This window comes from Patagioenas fasciata, chromosome 1 (genome assembly GCF_037038585.1).
Source record: "Patagioenas fasciata isolate bPatFas1 chromosome 1, bPatFas1.hap1, whole genome shotgun sequence".
In the NCBI taxonomy this organism is placed as follows: domain Eukaryota; kingdom Metazoa; phylum Chordata; class Aves; order Columbiformes; family Columbidae; genus Patagioenas; species Patagioenas fasciata.
This window is the reverse complement of record NC_092520.1, coordinates 104,071,895-104,095,566: the sequence shown is the minus strand read 5'-3', so window position 1 is coordinate 104,095,566 and position 23,672 is coordinate 104,071,895. Positions and strand designations below refer to the sequence as shown.

Genomic DNA, 23,672 nt, shown 5'->3' with positions numbered 1-23,672 from the left:
TATAAAGTTTTCTTTAAGGATTTTTTAAAATTAGCAAGGTCATGTGTTTCTTCCGACAAAGCTAGAACCTTCTGTTGGAGGCCAGATTGTACTGAAGCAACTGCTTTCAGTACTGCTGTATTTCAATTTCATCTTTAAACTACATTTGTTCCAAGGTTTTTAATGTGTCTTTAAAAGATAAATCATTGTTCTGTTAATATAATTTTATGCTACAAATATGCTTCTTGGCACTACTAGTAATATCCCACCTCTTCAAAGGGGAGCATTCCTTTTACTGTGGTGATCAAGATATATGTTGATTAATCAAATTGTTTTTTATTCCATCTGCATTTCAGATAAGCATAAGGCCTTTTCCAAATTGCTAGTCACAGATAGAAAATAAATGAGGTACACTTGCACAAAGAAGTGCAAATATAAACTATCCACAAATATATGTAAGGTATAAATTAAATTTGGGTTATGAATTACCAGATAGTTTCTAAATGCTAGAGGAAGAAGATTATGAAATTTCTGGCAGGAGGTTTTTTTCTGTTTGTTGTTGTTTGTTTTGGTTTTGTTTTGTTTTTGTTTTTAAGTATTTAAGTGATCTTGAGATAATCCATTTCCTCCACTGATTTAGCCAATAGACAACTAGAATCATCGGCGCAGCAGACCTGGCTCAGTCCTGCCATGAAGAACAGGGGTTTTTTTTATGAAGGAAGAGAAAAAGTGGGCCTTTTAAAAATTCTTTTAAAGCTTGTACCTAGTAGGCACACTTTACAATATTGTCTAGGGGTAGTTTTGCTCTCTGATACAATTCAGTGGATTTCATTTTAGTTTGTGTATACTTCATTTTATTTGGCATTCAAGTAGATTTTGCCTATTTTCATGTGAAAGGTTATTTTCATTCCTCCATTATTTCTACATGTTCATTTTGGTGAAATAGATCATATGATGTCAAGAGTTGTCTAATAAAAGATAGAAAAATGAATCTTTATGCAGATTAAATTAAAAGCTAAGCAGCTGTTGGCAACTCAAGAAAAAGATCGAAGTATTAATTCGTTAAATCTTCAGTCTTTTTTTGGGGGGTAGTAAGGTGGTGTTGCATTACCATATATTTGCTATGTAACTTTTTAAATTCTAACAATTTAGAGTTTGACTTTGGTGTCTTTTATCTGTAGTGGTTAATTCTTTTACTGTTACATTATGTAGCCACCTTTTCAATAGAACCTAATTCTCAAGGGAATTAATAATTCCAAGTGTTTGAATGCCTTGATGGGACCAGATGTTCAAAAGAGTCTTTTGAACATGCTTTTTCACAGTAGGATCTTGAGGATATTTCAGGCTGGAAACAAAATATTTTGTACATAACACTGTTAGTTCTAAAAAACTTTTTTTTTTTTTTTTAATTTTTCCTTGTCTCAAGAAATTTAGTTTTATTGTAATAGGAATAAGAATCCCTTAGCAGGTGGAGAGGTCATAGTGAAACCCTTCTACATGAATTCATTGTCAAGCTGAACATTTCTGGTATGCCTGTAAAACAAAGAACAGTAGAAAAACCTTATCATTCTAAAACCTTTTTGCCAATTTGCCCTTTTCTGTCAGTTTTAGTATACTTAGCAGCAGTGGGCTTCTCTCTTTTTTAGACAAATACATCTTTTCATACATTTGTCAGCTAGCTGGGCTGTAATTCATCTGTTGCACTGATCTCCTTCAACTAGCAACATCAGAACAGGCAAAATATAAGACAGCAGAGGAGAAGTGTATACTGGGCATCTCTTAATGGATTAGATGCAAAATCTGAAAGTCCTCTTTCCCACTAATCAGAAACTACACTGCAATATAGATAAGACAGTCTTGTCAAAAGCAGTGTGCTGAGAGGGAGGGGACAAGAAATTTCTTCAGAGGCCAACTGGTTTCTTATGCAGTTCTTATACAAGTAGCCAAGTGATTCCTGACTGTTGAGACAGGGAATGTCTTTAACAAGGAAGAGCATTTCAATGAAAGAAAAGCAGGAATTTTTACTGGATGAGTCCAAAGTCTGGTGATACAATTTTATGAAGCAGGGTTCATTTTAAAATCTGGATTTGTTTCGAATAACAGTGCTTGAACATTTTGTCACAAACAAAAGAGAGAAATTTCAGGTCTAGTTAATGTTTTATTTCAAGTGCTGATATTTTTCATGACATTCTAAGTTGTGGTGCAGTATTATGGATTAAAAAAAATAATAATTTCAAAAGGAAGATTGAAAAGATATTTGAGTTTCATGTTCAATATCGTCCCCTTGTTTTCTCTTGTGACTTTCTTTCAATAATGAATTTTGATTAAAATTGACCCAATTTCACAGGCAACCTGATTTCAGTGAATTGGACAGGTAATCCTGCTGAAGCTTCTGAAGTTATTCTCCAAAAAGCTGAAGATACAAGCTACTCATAGAGATAGGATGAGATGCTGGGGAGTAGAAAAGAGAAAAGAAACCCTTAGGTTGCTGATTCTGCTTTCATATGGGGATCATAATGTATAAATGAAATAAATAAGCTTTGAAATGTGACCTGTCCAAAATGTGGCTATATACATCCATATATAATGTAAGTTTGAACAGTGTGATTATTGTGAATTTGAGAAGAAAAACGGCAGGCATCTGGAAGGTGAAAGAGAAATCCAGAATGGATCAGTTTAGTATATTTTTTCACTGACTGTATTTTCCAGGAAAACAAACAAACAAACAAACCCACCCAAACAAACAAACCAAACCAACCAACCACCACCACCAACAACAACAACAACAGCAAGAAAAACCACCACCAAACAAACACACACACAAAACAAACAAACAAACCCCACCGAAACAGTTCTGCTCTAAAGATATTTAGGTACTTTCTTAACTCTGGAAAAGTGATTCAATCAATGAGGTGTGAAACGGAAGGATTTTAATCACACTTTCAGCACAAATCTCAATGTGGATCTAACTATGGAGTTAGTAATAACATTTTTATAATAACAAAAAGTCATGTCATCTAGAATTCATATATAATCATGTAAAGCATTCCAAATTAATTATGAGACCTGGATCTTCATTTTGATCATTTAGTTTCTGCAATTAAAAATAGCCTTTCATTCTTTCTTCTGTCACCATTTTCAAAATCACTTCTGAGGAAAGAGGAAACAAGACTACTGAGGATAAGAACTCTGAGAATCTTAGGATTAATACTTATGTTCCTCATTCCATTTTTTGCTCTACTACCTGTGTGAAATAATTCACCATATACCATACAGTGAGGTTGAGTCCCATCAAATTTCACACATACTACAGAGGGTTTAATTTTGATTTTATTTCCTTATCTACCCTTCTGGTTTAGTGACATTAAAGAACTGATTTGCAATTGCTATTTTGGGAGGCATATAATCTTACCTTAGATTTTCTTTGTTCTGTCTTGTTATTTGTAGCTCTGGGTATGATAATATGAATTTTTCTAAATAAAAGTAATCCTTTAGGAAAATGTTGGCTTTAATTTCAAAGGTTAGCTGAAAAAAAAAATGTATCTCATTAGGGTCATTCATATTAATCAGGTCTTTTCTGTAAAGTTATAATTTTTTTATCCATGCTGGTGGAAAACTTTCTTCACTATGGTTAAGCCACAAACAAAATTAAACTTTTTCCTCAGGTATATTTATTGCCATTAAAGATCAAGCCTAAGAGAAAGGTGGTCATTAAACTGCTGATGACCCATAGAAGAGCTAAGTTTACTTACAGACTGCAACGCAGCAGTGTACAAAACATTGCTCAGCTGGAGATAATTTTACTCTCAAAACCAAGTTTCCCTTGATATTAAGATGACTGTATTGAGGAGCTTGATAAATAATATTTCTTAGACTTAAAAAACCCAAGGATAAAATGAGACTCAAGTATCACAGTATCACAGTATGTTTGGGATTGGAAGGGACCTCAAAAGATCATCTAGTCCAATCCCCCTGCTGGAGCAGGAACACCTAGGAGAGGTCGCACAGGAATGTGTCCAGGCGGGCTTTGAATGTCTCCAGGGAAGGAGACCCCACAACCTCCCTGGGCAGCCTGTTCCAGTGCTCTGTCACCCTCACTGAGAAGAAGTTCTTTCTCAAATTTAAGTAGAACCTCTTGTGTTCCTGCTTGATCCCATTGCCCCTTGTCCTATCATTGTTTGCCACTGAGAAGAGCCTGGCTCCATCCTTGTGGCATTCACCCTTTATATATTTATAAGCATTAATAAGGTCACCCCTCAGTCTCCTTTTCTCCAAACTAAAGAGACCCAGCTCCCGCAGCCATTCTTCGTAAGGGAGGTGCTCCACTCCCTTAATCATCTTTGTTGCCCTATGCTGGACCCTCTCCAGCAGTTCCCTGTCCTTCTTGAACTGAGGGGCCCAGAACTGGACACAATATTCCAGATGGGGTCTCACCAGGGCGGAGTAGAGGGGAAGGAGGACCTCTCTCGATCTACTGACCACCCCCCTTGTAATACACCCAAGGATGGCATTGGCCTTCCTGGCCACAAGGGCACAGTGCTGGCTCATGGTCATCCTGTTCTCCGCCAGGACCCCCAGGTCCCTTTCCCCTACACTGCTCTCTAATATGTAATTTCCCAACCTATACTGGAACCTGGGGTTGTTCCTGCCCAGATGCAGGACTCTACACTTGCCCTTGTTAAATTTCATCAGGTTATTTCCCGTCCAACTCTCCAGCCTGTCCAGGTCCCGCTGGATGGCAGCACAACCTTCTGGCATGTCAGCCACTCCTCCCAGCCTAGTGCCATCAGCAAACTTGCTGATAGTACACTCAATTCCCTCGTCTAAATCGTTAATGAATATATTGAATAATATTGACCCCAGTACTGACACCTGAGGCACTCCACTAGATACTGACCTCCAACTGGACTCCGCACCATTGACCACCACTCTCTGGCTTCTCTCTTTAAGCCAGTTTGCAACCCACCTCACTACTCTATTGTCTAGACCACACCTCCTCAATTTAGCTGTGAGGATGCTGTGAGGGACTGTGTCAAAGGCTTTACTGAAGTCAAGGTAGACCACATCCACCGCTCTGCCATCATCCATCCACCTTGTTACATTCTCATAAAAGGCTATGAGGTTGATCAAGCATGACTTACCCTTGGTAAAGCCATGCTGACTGCCCCTAATGACCCTCTTATCCCTGATGTGCCTTGAGATGACACCAAGGATAAGCTGTTCCATTACTTTCCCAGGGACAGAGGTGAGGCTGACCAGTCTATGATTACCCGGGAGACACATATGATGTCTCCTGCTGTTTAGCTAATGTGCCGAAAAATATCATGTGAACAACCACCCTGAGTGGCACTAATTTATTACTATAACATGAACAATGAATGGCACTCATCACAAAAACCTGGAGGAGGGGTGCGAAAAAAAAAAAAATGGGTGAGGGGTTGATGTAACTTCTCTGAATGCTTTCGGAGACTGAACTGATCTTCTAAAGGGAAGCAGAAATTATGCCTTACTTGGAGATGCCTGCACTGACAGCTGTGAGCTTTGCAACTCTCCAGTCTGGAAGCTGTGCAGTTTCATTAGCACAGAGTACAAAACTTAACAGTTTGTCCACTCTACTGTGCTAATATTGGGCTATTTCATGCCCAGTCAACTCAAGCCAGCCTTAAGTGAACCAGCTTCACCCTGCCTTTTAAATCTATATATTCCATTATTTTCACTCAGAATAGGTATGAATATTTATAGATGGGGGAAAAGAACAAAACCAAAACAACAACAAAACCACCAAACAAACGTAAACCCAACATATTTACACTTTTTTTTTTTCCTGACTCCTTAGGGAGTCCTGGCAGACTATCATTTTTTTGCTATAACCTCATTTCATGCAGCTAACCTGATGTCTAAACACTCATTGAAGCAACTAGAATGTCCCAGTTTTTTTCATTCAAAGGCACAGAAACTGCAGGAAGTCTAAGCAAATGAATACCTTCATTATCATAAAGGATCATGTATTCAGGTGAAATTTATTCCCCATATTTGAGTTGCTAGAAATTCAGAAATGAATGTTGCAATTTTAGGCTCTTCTATATCTTATGTCTTTCTACCAGGAATTCTAGTCCTCTCTAGAGAGAAAATAAGAGATATACCTTCACATTAACACATCATAAAACAAACACATTCATGCATAAACTTAGTGTTGGAACATTTTCTAAATTGTTATATATTATTTACCTCAGTGTGCTGAGTTAGCTGAAATTGAATTAATTTTCTTCATACAGGTAGAAACATTTCTTTTTAGTAGCTAGCACTGTCTTTTGGTTTGGATTTAGTATAAAAATAATGTGATAACACACTGAGAAGAGCTGATGTTCAGGTAGCTAAGCTATGTTTTGGAGTTGATACAAAAAGAACATAAGAACTCTCTGATATTTTGGCTGTTGTCAAGGAAACCAAGGTCTTTTCTCAACTTTCCAACTGCAGCTGGGAGGGAGAACAAGCAGGACAGCACGTAGATTGACATCCAGGCTGATCAGTGAAATATTCCCTACCATTAGCATCATGAGCTGGTTAAAATCGGAGCTGGCTTTTCTGACTCATTCGTTCCATTCTGGTTCAGTTCCATTCAGGAGTTTGGATCCGTTCTGCTCCATTTGGAGTTGAGTGTTACTTTGACCTTTTGCTGTTCTGCCATTTTGCAGATAACCTTTGGCCTTTCTGCCTTTTGCCTTTTTGCTCTCTTGCTGGGATTGGCTATTTGAGACCAGGGTGCTCTCCTTTTGGGCACTGGCAGTTTGGTGTGAGACAGGCTGAGTATTGGCCACCGATTGGTGAGATTAATTACAATGAGTATAACTTATTGTTTATTATTATTATCATCATCATCATTATGGTTATTGTCATTATTATTTAATATTATGTTGTTGTATTATTGAGCTGTTCTTATCTCAACCCACATATTTTTCCCTTCCCTTTCAATTTTCTCCATCATCACACTTGTGGGGGTGGTGGGTGGGTGAGTGAGTGGCTATCAAGGCCCTAGTTGTGGGCCGAGGTTCAACCAGAAAAGGAAATTTGGGGATATAGTATGAACTCTTCCAGGAACTTCACTTGTTTGTTGTTGGATTTATATGAAAGACACTTGGATGCTGAGGAGAAACAAAACAAAACAAAATAAAACAACACAAAACAAAATGAGCAGTATAAGCATTGGTGCTCATAAATAAACATGTAAAACATTATTGACTATGTTCTTTTTTTCATAAATCTTCTTTTCTGCCTTTCAGCATTCACCAGTCTTGGTTCTCTCTGATACTTTAATGTACTCTTTTTTCTACTTAACTCCCCTTAGTTTTGTTCCTTTTAGCTTGAGTGAGAAAAAGAGGGAAGCATTTTCCTTTTTGTGACAGGAAAAAGGGCCTAGTCCCTTTTTTCCTCTCAGTCTGCATAGAAACACAAATTCATCTCTGGCTGTACAGATGATGGCATCTATGTCTATTTGTCTCCTTCAGTCATGTCTCTTCTGTTCTAGCGTAAATCTGAGCCTATGTTTGTACATTCCACATGTTGCCTTCCTACGGTATTTGCAGGAGACTATGACTGTGGTGACCCCTCAAATTGCACAACTCGAGTTTGCACTCAGATTTCAGTCTCATTGGTATTCCTGACACCGTGCAGCAAAATTCACCATTAATAATTAAATTGTGTGTTTAAGTGTGCGTAGATGTGCAGAGGAGGACAGTGAGGATAAACAGAGGGTGAATTAGTTACTAAATTGAGCAATTCCTAATAAATTTTAAATAATCTCAGATCAAAATCTATTTCAGCTCTGTGATCTTATCTTGAAAAATATACTAGTGTTTTCTTTACCTTGGTGCATTTGAGGTAGCAAAAAGGCTGCATAGAAATCAAACAGTGAAGCATCACTCAATAAAAGTTACTCTCAGTGGAATATTTGGGTTATAAGGTGCTCTTACAACCATTTCTAATTTCTTTGAATTTCTTTATAAAAATTTTAATTCCTTCAGCGACTGGAAAGGTGTAGTATGAGTTTGTAGGCTACTTGCTTTAACTGCAAATATAGACATTTCTATTTATTTTTTTACACTAGTGGATTTTTGAACAGGTTCAGAAAAAATGTTAGCATAGTAAAAGTAGCTCAGTTTTTCATGTAACTCAAGCATGACCATACGCTATACAATTAACTAAAAGTATAGAGAATAAGAAGTTCTTATTAAGTTTATCCAGTGTGGTTATGCCTAGTGCCTACTCTGAACTAGAGAAACATCTTCATCTTTAGACAGGCATGTGAGTACTAGGCTTCACTGAAAGCATAGTTTGTTATACCTAGTTTTGTTTTTTTTCAGGGTATTTTGCATTTCATAAGAAAAATACTTCTTCCTTGAAAGAAAAAAAAAAAGGATGGGAAAGATGGGATGGGGGGAATATTTCTACCATCCTTTATGGTGATAGTCCTGTTGGCCTTGTGTGCCAGACTTCTTTGGATGATATGTCCTGCAAGGATCCCTCTGCTAACTAAAAAAGGGCAGAGTAATGTCTCATAAAAAATAGTTACAGGTCAGCTCAGCAATCTGTCTAGCCCATGGAAGAGAATGGGCCATGAAATTCAACTTATTTGAAGCAAAGGGGTAGCATTCTGACGATCAGAGCTGTAATTTTTGCTCTGGAAAGCGTTTTTAAGGAAAATTAAGGATTTAGGGTAGATAAAAACAATGAAAACACAGAGATTTTGTTGTTGCTACCTGTTGATGAAGTTAACTATACTGCACAGCATAAGCAAAGACGGCAGCAATAACAAACAGACCTCCCAACCTTAATCTGAAATTTATCTTGATGCCAACTATATATATGAATTTAATCTCAATTTTTGCACATGAATTAGTATCTGCGAAACTTTCTCTAGAGATATTTGTGCTTCTTGCCCTGCGTTGTGTGGTTAGTTACCACTACTTTCCTCGCAAATGCTGTCACTTCTCCCAGCTAAATTGTAACACCAAGAAAGAATAACCTTCTCTTTGTCCTCTTGATGATTAGCAACTAAATATAAGAATGTAGTGAGTACTACATATATATTGCACAAACATTGATTGCTTAGGTTAAACACCCAGGAAAATGTCTGAAGTTGGAGAACACCACTGGGCTGAATTCTTTATTGGCTACCTGGAGAAATGTCAGTATGCACATTGCCTGTCTGACATGCAAACTTTTAACTATAGAGGCAGTGCAAGATCCTTTTTTTCTTCTTTAATATACATTTATTTTATGTTCAGTGGAATTTATAAGATCTAAGTTTTTAATGAGTGTCTGCTACACCGCATAGATTTAGAGTGAAGAAAAGTTGAAACACATCCTTTGAAGTTGGATTGAACCAACTTGTAGAATTTCATTTTGATGTGAATTGAAACAATTCTTGAGTAAATCAGCATAAAATTGCCTTTTTTTTTTTTTTTTTTACCTTACAGTTTGTGATTTGGATGTCCAAAGTTCAAAACCTTTTTCCTGTGCAACTTTCATGCTTCATCTTTCTATGTCTAGCAGTGTAATTTGGTTTCTATATTCATAAAGAGGTTTTATGGCTGCAAGAATTTTGTATGAGATGACCACTAAGAAACATGGTGATTAGGGCAGATCTGAGCCATCTGACCTGATCATGAGTCCCAGTGGCACTGTAGGAAGAAACTGTTCTTTGATCAAATAAATATTCTGTGTCTGCTCGTTAAACTTAAACAAAAAAAATACTTTACAATGTATCAAAAATTTCTCTTTCAATTGAAGGTGACAGATTTTTTTCTGATTGAAAAGGTTGTGAGTATTGCATTCCAAAAATATTTCTATTGCATTCATTGAGTCAGGATGCAAAAATATGTTTGAATATAAGAATTTATGTGTTTCCTTTATCTAACAACTCTTAATTTTGTTTTGCATGTATTCTGGGATATAGCATAAGGAGGGAAATGGAAATGCTCTGATGTTTCGATTTTGCCTTTGAAATTCAATGCAGCTAGGTGTATCAGTGTGATTACCTGATCCATAAATGTACGTGAGAAAGCTTTTCATCTGAGTCTTGTGGGATTTGGATTCCTAGCTCAATTAAATCCATTCTGTTTCTTTAGATTTGCTCCAACCAAAACATTCATGCTAAGCTTTAAAGTAAGCTTTGGTGAAAGGAGCAAAGTTTTCTTCTCAAACTCAAATGGTAATGATTTTCGTTTCCTTTGCCTAATGAGATTAAAGTACTGAATTACAGTATTACTCTGGTGACCTCTTTCTCTTTGGTAAGCTGTTTCAAGTATGGCAAACATGTGGCATATGGGAACAGAGGAAATGTCAAACTGGGGAGCAAAGATTTACAAAATTTAATATCTTTCATAAGCTTTAACTTCTAGACTTAATATGGACCGAATGCTATAATAATACGGATTCTTCTAAAACGGAAAAAAGTGTACAAACAGATTTATAATGACTTTCTGTAATCCACGGAGTGCAGATTTACTGTAGTTAATATTTTCTCTTTAAAGTTCAGTTAATATTGTTGTTCCTTGCTAAGTCTTTCATGAGGTTCCTATTGGCCTTAAACTACCATATTTTCTACTTGGTAGAATTTGCAGGAAAAGAGCGTATATAATAAAAAACCTTTTCAATTAAAATTATTATATTTCATAATCAAATATGTTCTTTCTTCATCAGTCTGATCATTAATGGTCCTGGTGTTAACACATATATGGAAGAACTTCTTGTAGTTTGTGGAACAAGCATACTTTTCTCTTTTTTTTTTTTTTTTTAATTTTCCCACAGTCAATTGCATTCCACTTCTGCTAAATAAACATAACATAAAATAACAACACTTTTTATGTAAAAGAGGATCTACTTTAATTAATAATTTCCAAACTGACAAAGGCTAATTTTCCTATTTAGGTTAGTATGTATTTTCTAACTGTTACGGTACTGCGTGCTGTGTTGTGTGCTGGTAGTAACCTTCAGAGCAATACCAAGAATTTGTTTTTCTATTGAGCCATTCACACAGAAAATTTTAAAGGGCTCTTGAGATTATAAAGAAACACAGAAGAAAAGAAAAATATATCTGTTTCGCAACCTTGATGCTTGTATATGTGTACACAAAGTAGTACACCAAAAATTAGCAATATTTGTTAACAGTGTATATTTTTGCCATTTGTTAAGATATGTAATTGCAAAACTTAGAATAGACTTGCCTCTGGTAAAAACAACAACTGTTTTAAAGGAAATGTGTCACCTACTGAAGACCATAAAGCAGCTGCCTTTCCAGACCTCTGTGCCCCCGTGCCTTCCTCCCTCCTCCCAGGCTCAGCCTTTAGGTCCATCTCTGCTCCACTTGCCTGTCCAAGAATGTCTATGGACATAATACATTATTCTCTCCTCAAGTGTTTAAAATGTTTCTGCAGTGTCTCAAAACAACTGATGATTACCAAAGCCTTACTTAATGGATTTCTGATGGCACTATATATGTGTGTTTCCTTATTGACATCAATGTTGACATCGTAAATCCTGTCCAAGAACACTGTAATTACTAAGAGAGCTCTTTTGCGTATGAATGCACACACAGTTATCAAACTGAAGCAGTGACATACAGTAAAGGTTATTTTAAAATTCTTGTCAGCTTCAGGAGAAAGAAATAACTTTGTCATGTTGAATAAAGAAAAAGGAAAACCTTCCCAGAAATACTTTGAGCTCTTAGGTGTTATACTGTATTTTAATTTCTATTTAATTGCAGGTATAGATACAAATACCTGTCTGACACATATGGCTTTAAATAAATCTGTGTCTATAGTTAGAGTCTAATAAGACACTCTGTAGGCAATAAATACTCATCAAAATCTCTAGGAGTTGTATGAAGTTAACATATACATTGACAAATAATATTGATATTGTCAATCCAAGATCACTGTTTCAATATATTAAGTCTCTTCCAGTATTTTAAAGTGAAAGTAATGTAGAACAAATTAAGAACCAGAAATATGTAATTTAAAATATGTACTATTGGTTGCAACCTCATGACCTGTTTATGCTTAATAATTATAAGGTTAGAACTTCTAATCTTTGACATTTTAAAGTAAAAATTGATCCTTTGATTCAAAGTTTGTTTAAGATAAGTAGTGTCTCTTTGGATCTCAGCTCTTCTGAAGCGCTCACTCCAATTCTTTTCATTTCTGCACAGTCCTTCTCACATTCACATAGTCATGATAATGCAATTTGAGAAATTTCCAACAGCTAAGTCACACCAACAAGGTGTTTGCACTCCCCTATTCAAATGTTTAATTTTAGTTAATTTTAATTCTCTTGCATTATGAAGTAATCTCCTGAATTTTCTTGTATTTACTCCAAGTGGAAAGTCTTCACATATTTAGCTATTACAGTTCAGCTGATATTCAGCAACTTGTTTGTCATATTCAGCAGTTGCTATTCAAGTCCTTTTGAAATTCCAACATGAAGAAATCCTTGATCTTCATCATACTCTCCAAAATGAAACTCCTGGAGAACAGAATGTATTTTCAGAAGCAGTTTCAATAATAAGAGATTATGGGAGAGATTAAATAATTTGCCATCTGCTATACAACATGATACACCAGTATGGTCCAGAGAGTCTCTTTTCTTGGAAATCTTCTTTCTAAAAGACACCCTTTTGTGTGCTTGTTCAATTTTTAGGAATTAGTGTGACCACTTCTAATGGTAGTTTCTCTTCAGGCTGGGTTACTATTTTGTCTTAAGAATTTGCAGTTCCACAGGGAGATCGTAGATGAATACATACCAGACTTTATTTTTTCACATAGTAATGTTGAGATTCCATATCTAATTCATGCAGTGAACAACAGAAATTGTACCACAGTGGCACTGAGTAGAAGATAAGTTTAAAAATGAGTCAGAGCATGTCTGGGGTACAGGGAGGAAAGAGACTTGTATTCTTAAGGTCCAAAAAGAACCACAGAAACTCTAGCATAGCCACAAAAGAAACAGAGGATGTAAAATTGTCCTCAAATAAAGATGTACAGAAAATACAACAAAAAGAAAAAACAATTCATTTCATTGATCATTAATGTGGTTTAATATCAGGCTTTGGAAATTAATCTAGTAAACAAACTCTTGTGTTTTGTGGTTGTTGATTGGATGATGCTGCCATCTCCATGCTGTAACTGTAAATATACAGGTAGTCTCTGAGCTGAAAATAAATAACTGAAAGAAGGTGATGCACAAAAAACCGGCAACCCGTGTACTGTATCTAGCTGAGATGGAGGTATTTTTATTTATAGCAACCTGTATGGCACCGTGTTTTGGATTCGTGACTAGAAGAGCGTTGATAACACACCAGTGTTTTGACTATTGCTGATCAGTGCGCACACCACATCAAGGCTTCTCTCTTTTCTGTTCTGCTTCCCAAAGAAGGTAGATTGGGGGTGGGAGGCAAGAGGTTGGGAGGGGACACAGCCAGGACAGCTGACCTGATTTTGCCAAAGGGATATTCTTACCAAATAACATCGTGGTTAGCAGTAAAAATTGAGAGGCTTTGGCTTTCAAGATAGGCATTGCTCAGAGACTAGCTGGGAATTGATCTACTTATGGGAGGTGGTGAGTGCCTTTGCATCATTTTCTTTCCTTCACTTCTTAAAATCTGTTTCTCTTGACCAATGAATTTTCTCTCTTTCACTCTTCCTATTCTCTTCCCTATCCTGTTGCATGTAGGGCTTAGTGACTGAGAAGCTGTGTGGGTGCGTGGCTGCATGCTGGGGCCAACCCACCAGAACCTGGTAGGTCATTGTATGCTAGGCTGTCTGCAAATATGTGTTTACTAAGCCTCACATTTTACATGACATGGTGAATCAGAAAAAAAGGGTTTAAAGGAGGTGAGAGGGACTGAATGGACATCAGGGAAAAATTAGTGGTTTAGAGTAGGAACTCAGAGGTTCAGTATGCATTTGTTCTTCCTTTGGTTGCTCTGTCTTATGTAGTATTTTATTTTCATTCTTAGAAATAGCTTGCATGGTTTAACTTTTTCTACAACATAATAGTGATAATTAAAAATTTAGTATTAATTCAGACAAAAATACTACTAAATCTGGCTTGTGTCAAGTAAAAGAGAGAGTGACATAAAAACTTCCTACCAGATAGACATAAAATTATTTTCACAGTTATTCTGTCTCTAAGTAGTCCAATGTCTATACATACGTACTCTGTTTCGTGTTAGTGCAGTATTCTGATGCCAAGAAACACATTTTTAATTAATTTATGGCAACCCATAGCTTTCTTCTTCCATTACTCCTCTTCATGTTGGCTAGTTCATTTTCCAAGATCCCTCATCTACCAAATCTGCCACTTTCAAAACTCTCCTCACGTGGGGCTGGGACAATGCAATTTTTAGGAGGTAACTTCTTTAAAAGATGATGTTATCCAAAATATATTTTTTTTTTCTATCTCCCTCAAATGTCCTTCAATATCTTCTTTTTCCCTTACTGGCACTCTCTCATATCAGCCACCTTACACTTCTATATGAGAACAAAATATGTAAGTTTTTTAGCCCACAAGAGTTTTCAGGAGAATGAAAAATGGCATTTAAAAATGAAAATGCTATCTCAAACTAAAGTGCAGCATAGCCATGTGCAAAGCTGTAGTAGCAGACAGTGCAAAAGGAATTTTAATCGTGTATAAAATATACTTGATGTGGTCATTTGAAAACATTAGTACTAATGATATTTCTTTTTTCATGTTTCCAATTTTATACTGATACTTTTTTAAAAGTACAACGTCTGAGTGGTCTAAGATTAGAACTGGCCATGTTCTCTTTCTAATCTCCATAGTGTGTTGCATTTATAAGCTGTGCTAATTCATTCCCTTTGGAGTTCATTTGTAAAGCAAATAAAAGGATACACAAACCAAAAATAAACAATCTTCACATTTCTTAATCATGAGAACACTCACTAGAATACCATGTGTTATGTTACATAGAGATAATTGGCTCAGGCACTATAATGAGTGTGCTATGAAGTATAAAATCTTGACTTAATTTTAAATGATATCTAGTTTGAGCAAAAAGAAATAACTAGAGAAAAAAAAAAATAATCCACAACAGACTGTGATTTTGATGGTAAGATATTGTGAAAATTGTTTTAATCTTGTGTCTTAAACATCACTTCATAATTTTTTGAAAAGTTATTTTGTTCATTTAACTAAGGGAAACCTGTTTTATTGACAGATTATGCCCCATACTTCTCTACCCTCGCCCCCCTCCCCGCCAAAATTGTAGCCAAACTGCTACAATATCCTTTGTCGTCTTTACCCATCATATTTACTTTCCCTACATATTGCCATCTTATTTCTGCATCTGCTAATGCCCTCCTTGACAAGTTTCCTTGTTTAGAAACAAGACCTGCTTTCTCCCTTACGCATCCATTTTTCACAATTTATGAGATCACTTGTCAGATTTGGTTGCAAATGCCTAATGTGTTAAAAAACCCTGAAGTGGCTGACCAAGAAGTGGAAGGCATGGTGACATTGCATAAACCTCTGTTTAGGAAGTTACATAAAGAACAGAACTAGAAGCACAGATAAACAGGAAAAAAGGTAAATATATTAATTTAAGATAATTTATGGTTAAAAATGTTTTAGGAAACTTTTAAACTGTCAGACCAAAATTTTTTAGATATCTGGAATTCAGATTTCCACCAATGTTTTGGAAACTTGAAGATGTACACTAACTCTGAAACCTATAAATCGAATTGAAGCTTTCAAACAAAGCCAAGCTGCAACAGTGGACTCAGGAGTTATTAGCTTGCTTACTTTGCTTTTTTGCTTTTTTTTTTTTTTTTTCCCCAGCCTTGCAAATGATACCTATGACTCTGAAAAATGAAGGTGAAGACCTTCTCAGTAACGTTAAATATTCTGTGTGCTGGGTCCTATCAGCAGGTACACTCTGCAAGAAGCTTGTTTATCCAGCAGAATGATCTCATTATTAGGACAGTGATGTAGTGTAGTTTGTTTCATACCCTGAAATCACTCAAGGAAATAACTGAGTGAATGATATTCATCCTGGACCATGTATTGTGCTATTATGTGTAGCAATAACTGGCAGCATATTAAAATAGAGATCAGGGACCACAGCCATTCATTTGCAGGCAGTTCTGAAATTTCAAAGCTGTTGAATTATTCAAGTATTTTCCAATTTATAAAATAAAATAAAGATGATTGACTGCTTGATGATGTGACAATAGAATGAAAATATTGAAAAGTCTTGAGTGTATTTTTTTTCCACAGTTGTTCTGAACCAGCATAAATGTAGGTGTTGATTGTGTGTCTATAGCAACCATAAATAGGAAGCAAAACACTAGATATTTTCTTTGATCAGTGCCCTCCACAAGGAAAAGAAAGAAAATCCAGTCAAAATAGAAATGGACCACAGGTAGAATAGAAATTCCTCAATCTATATATGTCTGAATGACCCTTCAGATCTTTATATAAATTTAAAAAATCCCCCCTCAGCTTTCTCTTCTCTAGATTAAAGAGTCTCAGCTCTTGGCCTCTGATCATAGTAGAGATGCTCCACTGCTTTAATCCTCTTTGCTCTTTGTAGCCCTTTCTTGCACTCTCTCCAGTGTGTTCATGTCTGTCTTTACTGGGGAGCCCAGAACTGGATACCACACTGCAGGTGTGGCCTCACTTGTGCTGAGTAGAGGGGATGATCACCTCCGTCCACCTACTGGCAATGCTTTGACTAATGCAGCTCAGCGTACCTTTTTTACAGCAAGGGCACATTGCTGGTTCAAGTTGATATTTCCCAGGACGTTCAGGTCCTTTTCTACCAAGCTACTTTCCAGCTGGGTGTCCCCCAGCACATCTTAGTGCATGGGATTGTTCCTCCCCGGGTGCAGGACTTTGCACTTCTCCTCGTTGAACTTCATGAGGTTCCTATCAACACATTTCCCAGCCTTTTCAGGAGCCTCTGGATGGCACCACAACCCTCTGATGTTATCAACTGTTCCTTTCAGTTTTTTGTCATCAGCAGATATTTACTGAAAATGTTAAACAGGACTGGACACAGTATTGACCCCTGAGGTACACCGCTAGATAAAACATAAAATACAAATCCATAATATTATGAACATACTAGTATTCATATTTACTTGAGATGATATTCTCTTAAGACTTCTGGTGAGACATATTGATGTGGCTAATGCCAACAAATGACAAAATAGTTCAGTAGACAGTTAACTTAAAATTTAATGTTGTTTGTACTTTGTTATATGAACTCTTAATGTCAAAATTTAGACAATTCTAGGCATTTTAGAGTATTTGATTTTTATTCTCTTTCCACAGAAATGTAATCCAATCTGTATATTAGAAATAACTATTTCACAAAGCAGTAATGTAAATACAGTGCCTACATATTCAATCTGTTGTTAACATTCTCCTTAAAACTCAGGAGCTTCACTTTGATAATGTTAATTTTCAAAAGTTTGGTAATGTTCTCTCTGGCTTTGCATATGAGTGTAGATTACCTAGTAGCATGTTTGCTTAAGCCTACTAAACTGGACTGCAGGTAATCCTTAGCACTTTTTAAATGAAGAATAGCATGCTGAAATAAAGTCAAGGATATTTGCTCTGCATAGCTAATTCTTCATTGAATCCAGAGGCTTGAAACAGAGTTGATGTTATTCTGCAGTATATTCTCATGGATTCATCAAACTCATGGAACTAAGAAACATTTGAACTGAACATTCTGAGAGAGAAAACATGACTAGCAGACTAATATTATAAACCAAAGTGTACTAACTTAATTAGGCAGTGAAAGGTAAGATTACAATTTGATAATAAAGTATGATGAAGTTATTACCTGGTAATTTATATAATGGAATTAATGCTGCTTAGAGGTGCACATTAATTCATTTTTGGCATGGATATTTAGAAATATGGAGAAATCAAATCAGATCAGAGAGAGAATGCTCTTTCAGAAAGGTAGAAAATGACATGATCAAAGATGTAAATGAATTCTGAAAAAAATGGAAGTTAGTTTCTTAAGTCCTATGGGGAAACTATTAGTGTAGCCTTGTCTCCATTCACTTCAATTGCTGCAAGACTACATCTATGGCTTGCTAGGGCCTGTAAAGGTTGCTAATGTTTAGGGACTGTAGTGTAGGAAAATCATAACAGAGACATATTATTTTCCTTTCCTGGTCTTCAAAGTAAATGCAGGAGGAAGCACCCAAAGATATATGAAATATTTCTCTACGTGTATCCTGTTCATAATGAAAATTGGTTCTGAAGTTTTTTTATTATTTTTTCTTCTACCTTTTAGTGTTGTGTTGACTTAGGTTATTACTTACACAGTGATGTGCAGAGATGTTTGCGTCTTTCTTATTTTGCTATGTAGAATAACTACTGTGGTATTATGCAAATGTAAATCTCAAAAATCACTAAGTGGCATGCAATTCTCTCAGATGAGAGATGAAAACATTGTCTGTATTTAAAGTGCTAATACTGTTTTTTCTTGCATAGTAGGTTGAATTCTCCGTTAAAGTCATTTGATGTGACTTTAGCTTTGCAAAAGTTGATTTTCTAAGCAAACTAGCTGTCCAAACTCTTTTAAAGTTAATAAAAATAAGTGGCAAATTCAATGACCAAATATTTATACAAGTCATAGATATGCATTTTAAGATGAAATAAATTGCCCATTGGATGTACTGATTACTTTCTACTGTCTGGGTTGGGGGCCTAAATAACTAGCTGAGGCTGGACACCAAGTTTTTAAGTAAGTGAACCTAATGGCAAAATTCCATGGTTGAAATTGCTTGAGAAAAAAAAACCCATAAGTTTTTGTTTAAGGAAGCCATTGTAGAAAGTATCTGTTCCCCTTTTGTTAATTTTGTATTCTTAACTAAAAATAATGGGCGAAAGGGAGGAAGATTGGGTGTTGTAGGGTTTAGTTTTGTTGCTGGGGCTCAGAAAGTCAAACAAAACTAGTATTGCTTTCTGATGAACAGTTATTGTGGGACAGTATTGGTAGTGGCTGACTATTCAATAAGTGAAGAATAAGAAAATTATTATAGAATTATTGCTAATCAGGACAGGAAAAATTGTATACATGTTTTTCTAATGTACTTCTAGAAAGTCAGGAATTCATGGTAAGATCTGCTTAACTTGTTCTTGAGTAATCCATTAAAAATACTGACAGTAATTTTCCTGACAGTAACTTTTTGCACATTTACTCTTATTGCTCTTATTGTTAAGACTGTTTCTTCCCCTCCAAAAAATCTAATTCAAACTTTGAAATTTTTTGGTTCAGGGTGCAGTGCCTTGTCCTTCATTTACATGGTGACCCTGAAAGTATTTGATTGATACAATTCACAGATTATGACACCCTCTGTACGAAATGGCCCCTGCGTTGCACTAATTTCACCCCAGTATTTTAAAACTTGTTAGGCTGGAGTTCCACAAAAGAAAAAAGAGCAACTGCTCAGTTATCTCAGAAATTATCAACATTTTACATAAAATCTCCATTCTGCATAGACAAGTACATGACGTTAACAATGTGAAAACACAGTTTTTCGGAGATAAAAACAGTACTGCTAGTGACGCAATGGACATTTTCTCAAATGTTGTGCTTTCCCACAATAGAGGTTGCTGTGTGAATAATGCTCTCTGAGACCTTTGATAATCGCTTGTCATTTTCTCTTCTCTTTTAGCTGATGGATGCACTGACTGGTCTGTGGATTACAAGAAATATCAAGTTCTGGTGGGAGAGCCTGTTCGTATAAAATGTGCACTCTTCTATGGATATATTAGAGCTAATTATTCCCTAGCCCAAAGTGCTGGGCTTAGCTTGATGTGGTACAAAAGCTCTGGACCTGGAGATTTTGAGGAACCTATAGCTTTTGATGGAACCAGAATGAGCAAAGAAGAAGACTCCATTTGGTTCCGACCGACAGTTGTACAAGACAGCGGGCTCTATGCATGTGTCATAAGGTACTATGTTTTTAATATACTGCATTTTAATTAACGAGATATGAAATGTGGTTCTTAATAGTGAGACTTTCGTGCTAAAGAAAACTATTTTCTGAGCATGTTCCTTTTCCTTTTCCTCCTGATATTCCTTTCCTTGAAGTGTTTCATGCTTAAGCAGAAGTTACTATAGAATGTCTTGCACATTTTAAACTGTTTTTTGTGTAAATTTATGTCATTTGTAGCAAAATACAAAATATATAAGATGAATGAGACTGGATTCATAAGTCATGTCCTTGCTTCTGATTCTGGTTTAAATCTTACAGTAACTATCCTAGAGTAAAAAGCTTCTTTTTCACATTCAGATTTAATTTTATATGGATTTTATTAAATGGTTTCAATTATTTCACTCTTTTTCTGTAAAAATGTAAAGTAGTTGCAACAAGAAAATAGAAGGTGAAATTTTAGCATTTTTGCTAAAATCCTCTACAATCACATGTGGCTTAGCCTGATAATTGAGACTGGATGCCAGATGTCTTCCAAAGGTATTTAACCTTATGATGCTTACGATGCTTCAAGCTTTATCACCATAGCTTGGACTAGATTCTGCTTCCTCCATTCTGAAACAAGCGTTCCCTTCCTTCTGCATCTTTAAAATATCTTGCACTAAGATATCATTTCCAGCCCCTTGCAGTTAAAAAAGTCATCTAGGCACTTTCATATTGTCTCACAGCCTATTACTAGATTTTCACTAAATGTGAAATTATGCAAATTAGATTTTATACATAGAAAGTACAGAGAAGAGTCGCTACGAATTGTTCAAAGGTTTAAAACAATTGTTTCGTGTAGTTAGTTGAACGGATTAACTAGAAAAAAGTAAACAAACAAACAAAAAACAATAAGGGAACCAAACAACTAGAAAAGGGCCACATGATGAAACTGTTTCAATATAGCAAGGAAAATAAGGAAATTGTTTTGCCTGCACCTGGAGAGGTTAAGTGTCTAGCATTTTTTCCTTGAGCTCTTTACAAAACCTGTGAGACATTTTGTATCACATAATTTGTTCAATAGCATTTTCAACATGGTTCTCATGCCAATGATGGTTTTCTATAAAAGAAAAATGCAAAAAACTACATGTTAAGCTATGTAAGGAGAATATTTAACTATTTTTAGAGTAATATTTTTTCAGATAAGTGTGTAACAGTAGCCATGAATATTGCAACAGTTTTGTCATTTATTCTATAATGTTATTTACAATACCATAATTAATCTCCTCTGTTTAAATGAAGAAAACCTCAAATATCTTACATTGCACTTTCCAGCAAGTATACATAAATTCTGAACTTAGAAAATAAATATACTGCGAAATGTGTTTATCATGTCCATGCCAACCTGTATTTGTGCTTTTTCTAAGTTAATTACTTTTAATCTTGAGGTAGGTAAGGGCATGTTCCAATCTATTTTAAACTACATACTGCTTTCTTTGCACATGCTTAATTTCCAGTTGTCAGTGCTTATACATGTAGATTGAAGATAGATTCTTAAAAAAAACAGTACAAATTAGTTTGTGATTCTGAATACTCTTATGAACAGTTACAAAGCCTTTCACCTTGAGAAGACCTGCTAGAATAAACAGGTATTGGTTAAAGGGTTCATACTAAGAAGTCTGTGTTTGTTCTTATATCAGTGTTTAGACAGTTATAGGGTTTTTTCTTTTTATGATATATTCCACCAGAGTTTTACATTCTTGTTTAGAAATCATCTTTATTATTGCATACAGTGTATGTAGCAACTCAGACAGCTTTTGGAATCTGAATATGCTTTTACTAACTAATGACTTTGTTATTTTTAAAGTCATGCTTTAAAGTGAGGTTGCTTTTACATCTGTAACTAGAAATTCTCATTTTAGTGCCAGAGATAATATATTTTCTCATGTAGAAATCTGTTTTGACATGTAACATCTTATTTTGTCCTCCATTTGTCCTTAACAGTGCTGGTGGTAGTAGCCAGTTTACTCTTTTGTACTTGAGTCCTTGTGCAGACTTATGTGTTTGGCTGTTTACGAATATTAATTGCATCGGTAAGCTGATATATTTAGTGAATAAAAATGCATACAAACAACAAGGCTTGTTCAGAAACATAAGTGACTACAAAGTAAGCATGAGATCTAGACAAGAATAGGTAACTATAGAAGTTTGAATAATATATTATAACTTACATTACAAATGAAAAACGTTCTCCAACTTTAACACATTTAAAATACAGGGTTTTTCAAAAAGATGGACCCAATTTGCAAACACTATATCTCTGCATAGAGTCCATCTTTTTGAAACACCCTGTAAATTTGTTAGTTATTGATCAGCTATAAAAATACTGCCTATAGTTCATTCAGGGATATTCAGCTTTGATGTTTCAAATTCGGATCTGACTATCAGGCTCAAACGTGGAATAACTGCAACATGGAGATGGTTCCAATCTATTTGCATCCCCAGTCAGTAACAAACCTGAGCATCAGCTTGAGAATCATCAACTGTTTCTGTTAAATCACATACAATCTAGCATTTTATACCAAGGTAAAGACTGAAATATAGTGAAGCATATAGAAGTTTCTGGGTTTATTTCTGAAATGTAATACAATGAAATGCAGCACTTTTTTTTTTTTTTTCTTTCCCTTAGGCATGCTTAGGAACCTGAGATTGCTGTGAATTTATGAAAAAAGTCCTTTATTTAGATCATGTCAAATTAATTTTAATTTTAGATAGCATAGATTTCTTCTGTCAGGTAGGATGTGTTCCTGTGCTGATCATCTTCAAATACAGAAGTATTGCTTTTCTGTAGTTTAACAGACCTAGTGTTGATAGGTCATGTCAATTATAGCTTAACCAATGTTAACTATTTAACTGTTTGTTTATGGTTGCCTAGATAAAATAATTGCAGTTATATGAATGATGCGTTATTATCTGCACACAGTTATTTTTTGAAATAAACGTGAGATAATAAACAGTAAGTTTAAAATAACAACATATGCAATTTCTTTTTAGAGAAAGCTCCTGTAGTCTTTTGTTTGTTTGTTTGTTTTTAAAGGGGCTATGGAGCCTAACCATTCCCTGCAGTTACTTGTTGAATTACCAGTGTTCATTCATGTATTAAGAAGTTTTGTTCTGTTCATTTTCAGAAGAATATCTATTTCTATATGTGTCATTCTGTTGGTTCCTAAAAACCATATAATGCATATAGTCACAGTATGTATGCACACAATTGTTTAGTGCATTATCACAAATCCTGAATAGAGAACATATAAGGAAATCTTTAATTTAGTGATGGAAATGGCGAACAAAAAATACAATTAATTTTTCATCAACCTTGTGCAAGCACCATTTCTTCATCATCCTGAAAAATGTAAAACATTTTTACAAATGGGAATTACCATTTCATGGGACCAACCATTTCTAAAATCTGTTTTATTGTAGGAAGGGCTTTTACCTTTCCTGTATATACTTACAAATATTTCTATTTCTTTGTACAGTTTTTACTAATGATTTTCTTAAGATAAAAGTGTTCAAATAACAACTAGATGTTAAATCTGAATGAAAATCGTAAACAACAAAAAGGGGAAAATATTTGAAAATTAAGACTTGCAGCAATTTATCTTACAAGTTCAAAAACATGGAATTCCCTAGATCTGCATGAAATGCCTGAATATATTTAATTGTGTTAGT

The 23,672-nt window shown here is 35.4% G+C and overlaps 1 protein-coding gene across 2 annotated transcripts in view; it reads left to right on the top strand.

The window, feature by feature from the left end:
• Positions 1 to 23,672, top strand: part of IL1RAPL1 (interleukin 1 receptor accessory protein like 1) — a 735,854-nt gene that overhangs the window by 379,045 nt on the left and 333,137 nt on the right. For both annotated transcript variants that reach the window (XM_065849798.2, XM_071812204.1), the window contains exon 3: positions 19,698 to 19,977. In XM_065849798.2, the coding sequence (XP_065705870.1) occupies positions 19,698 to 19,977 (280 nt within the window). The remainder of the gene's footprint in view (positions 1 to 19,697; positions 19,978 to 23,672) is intronic.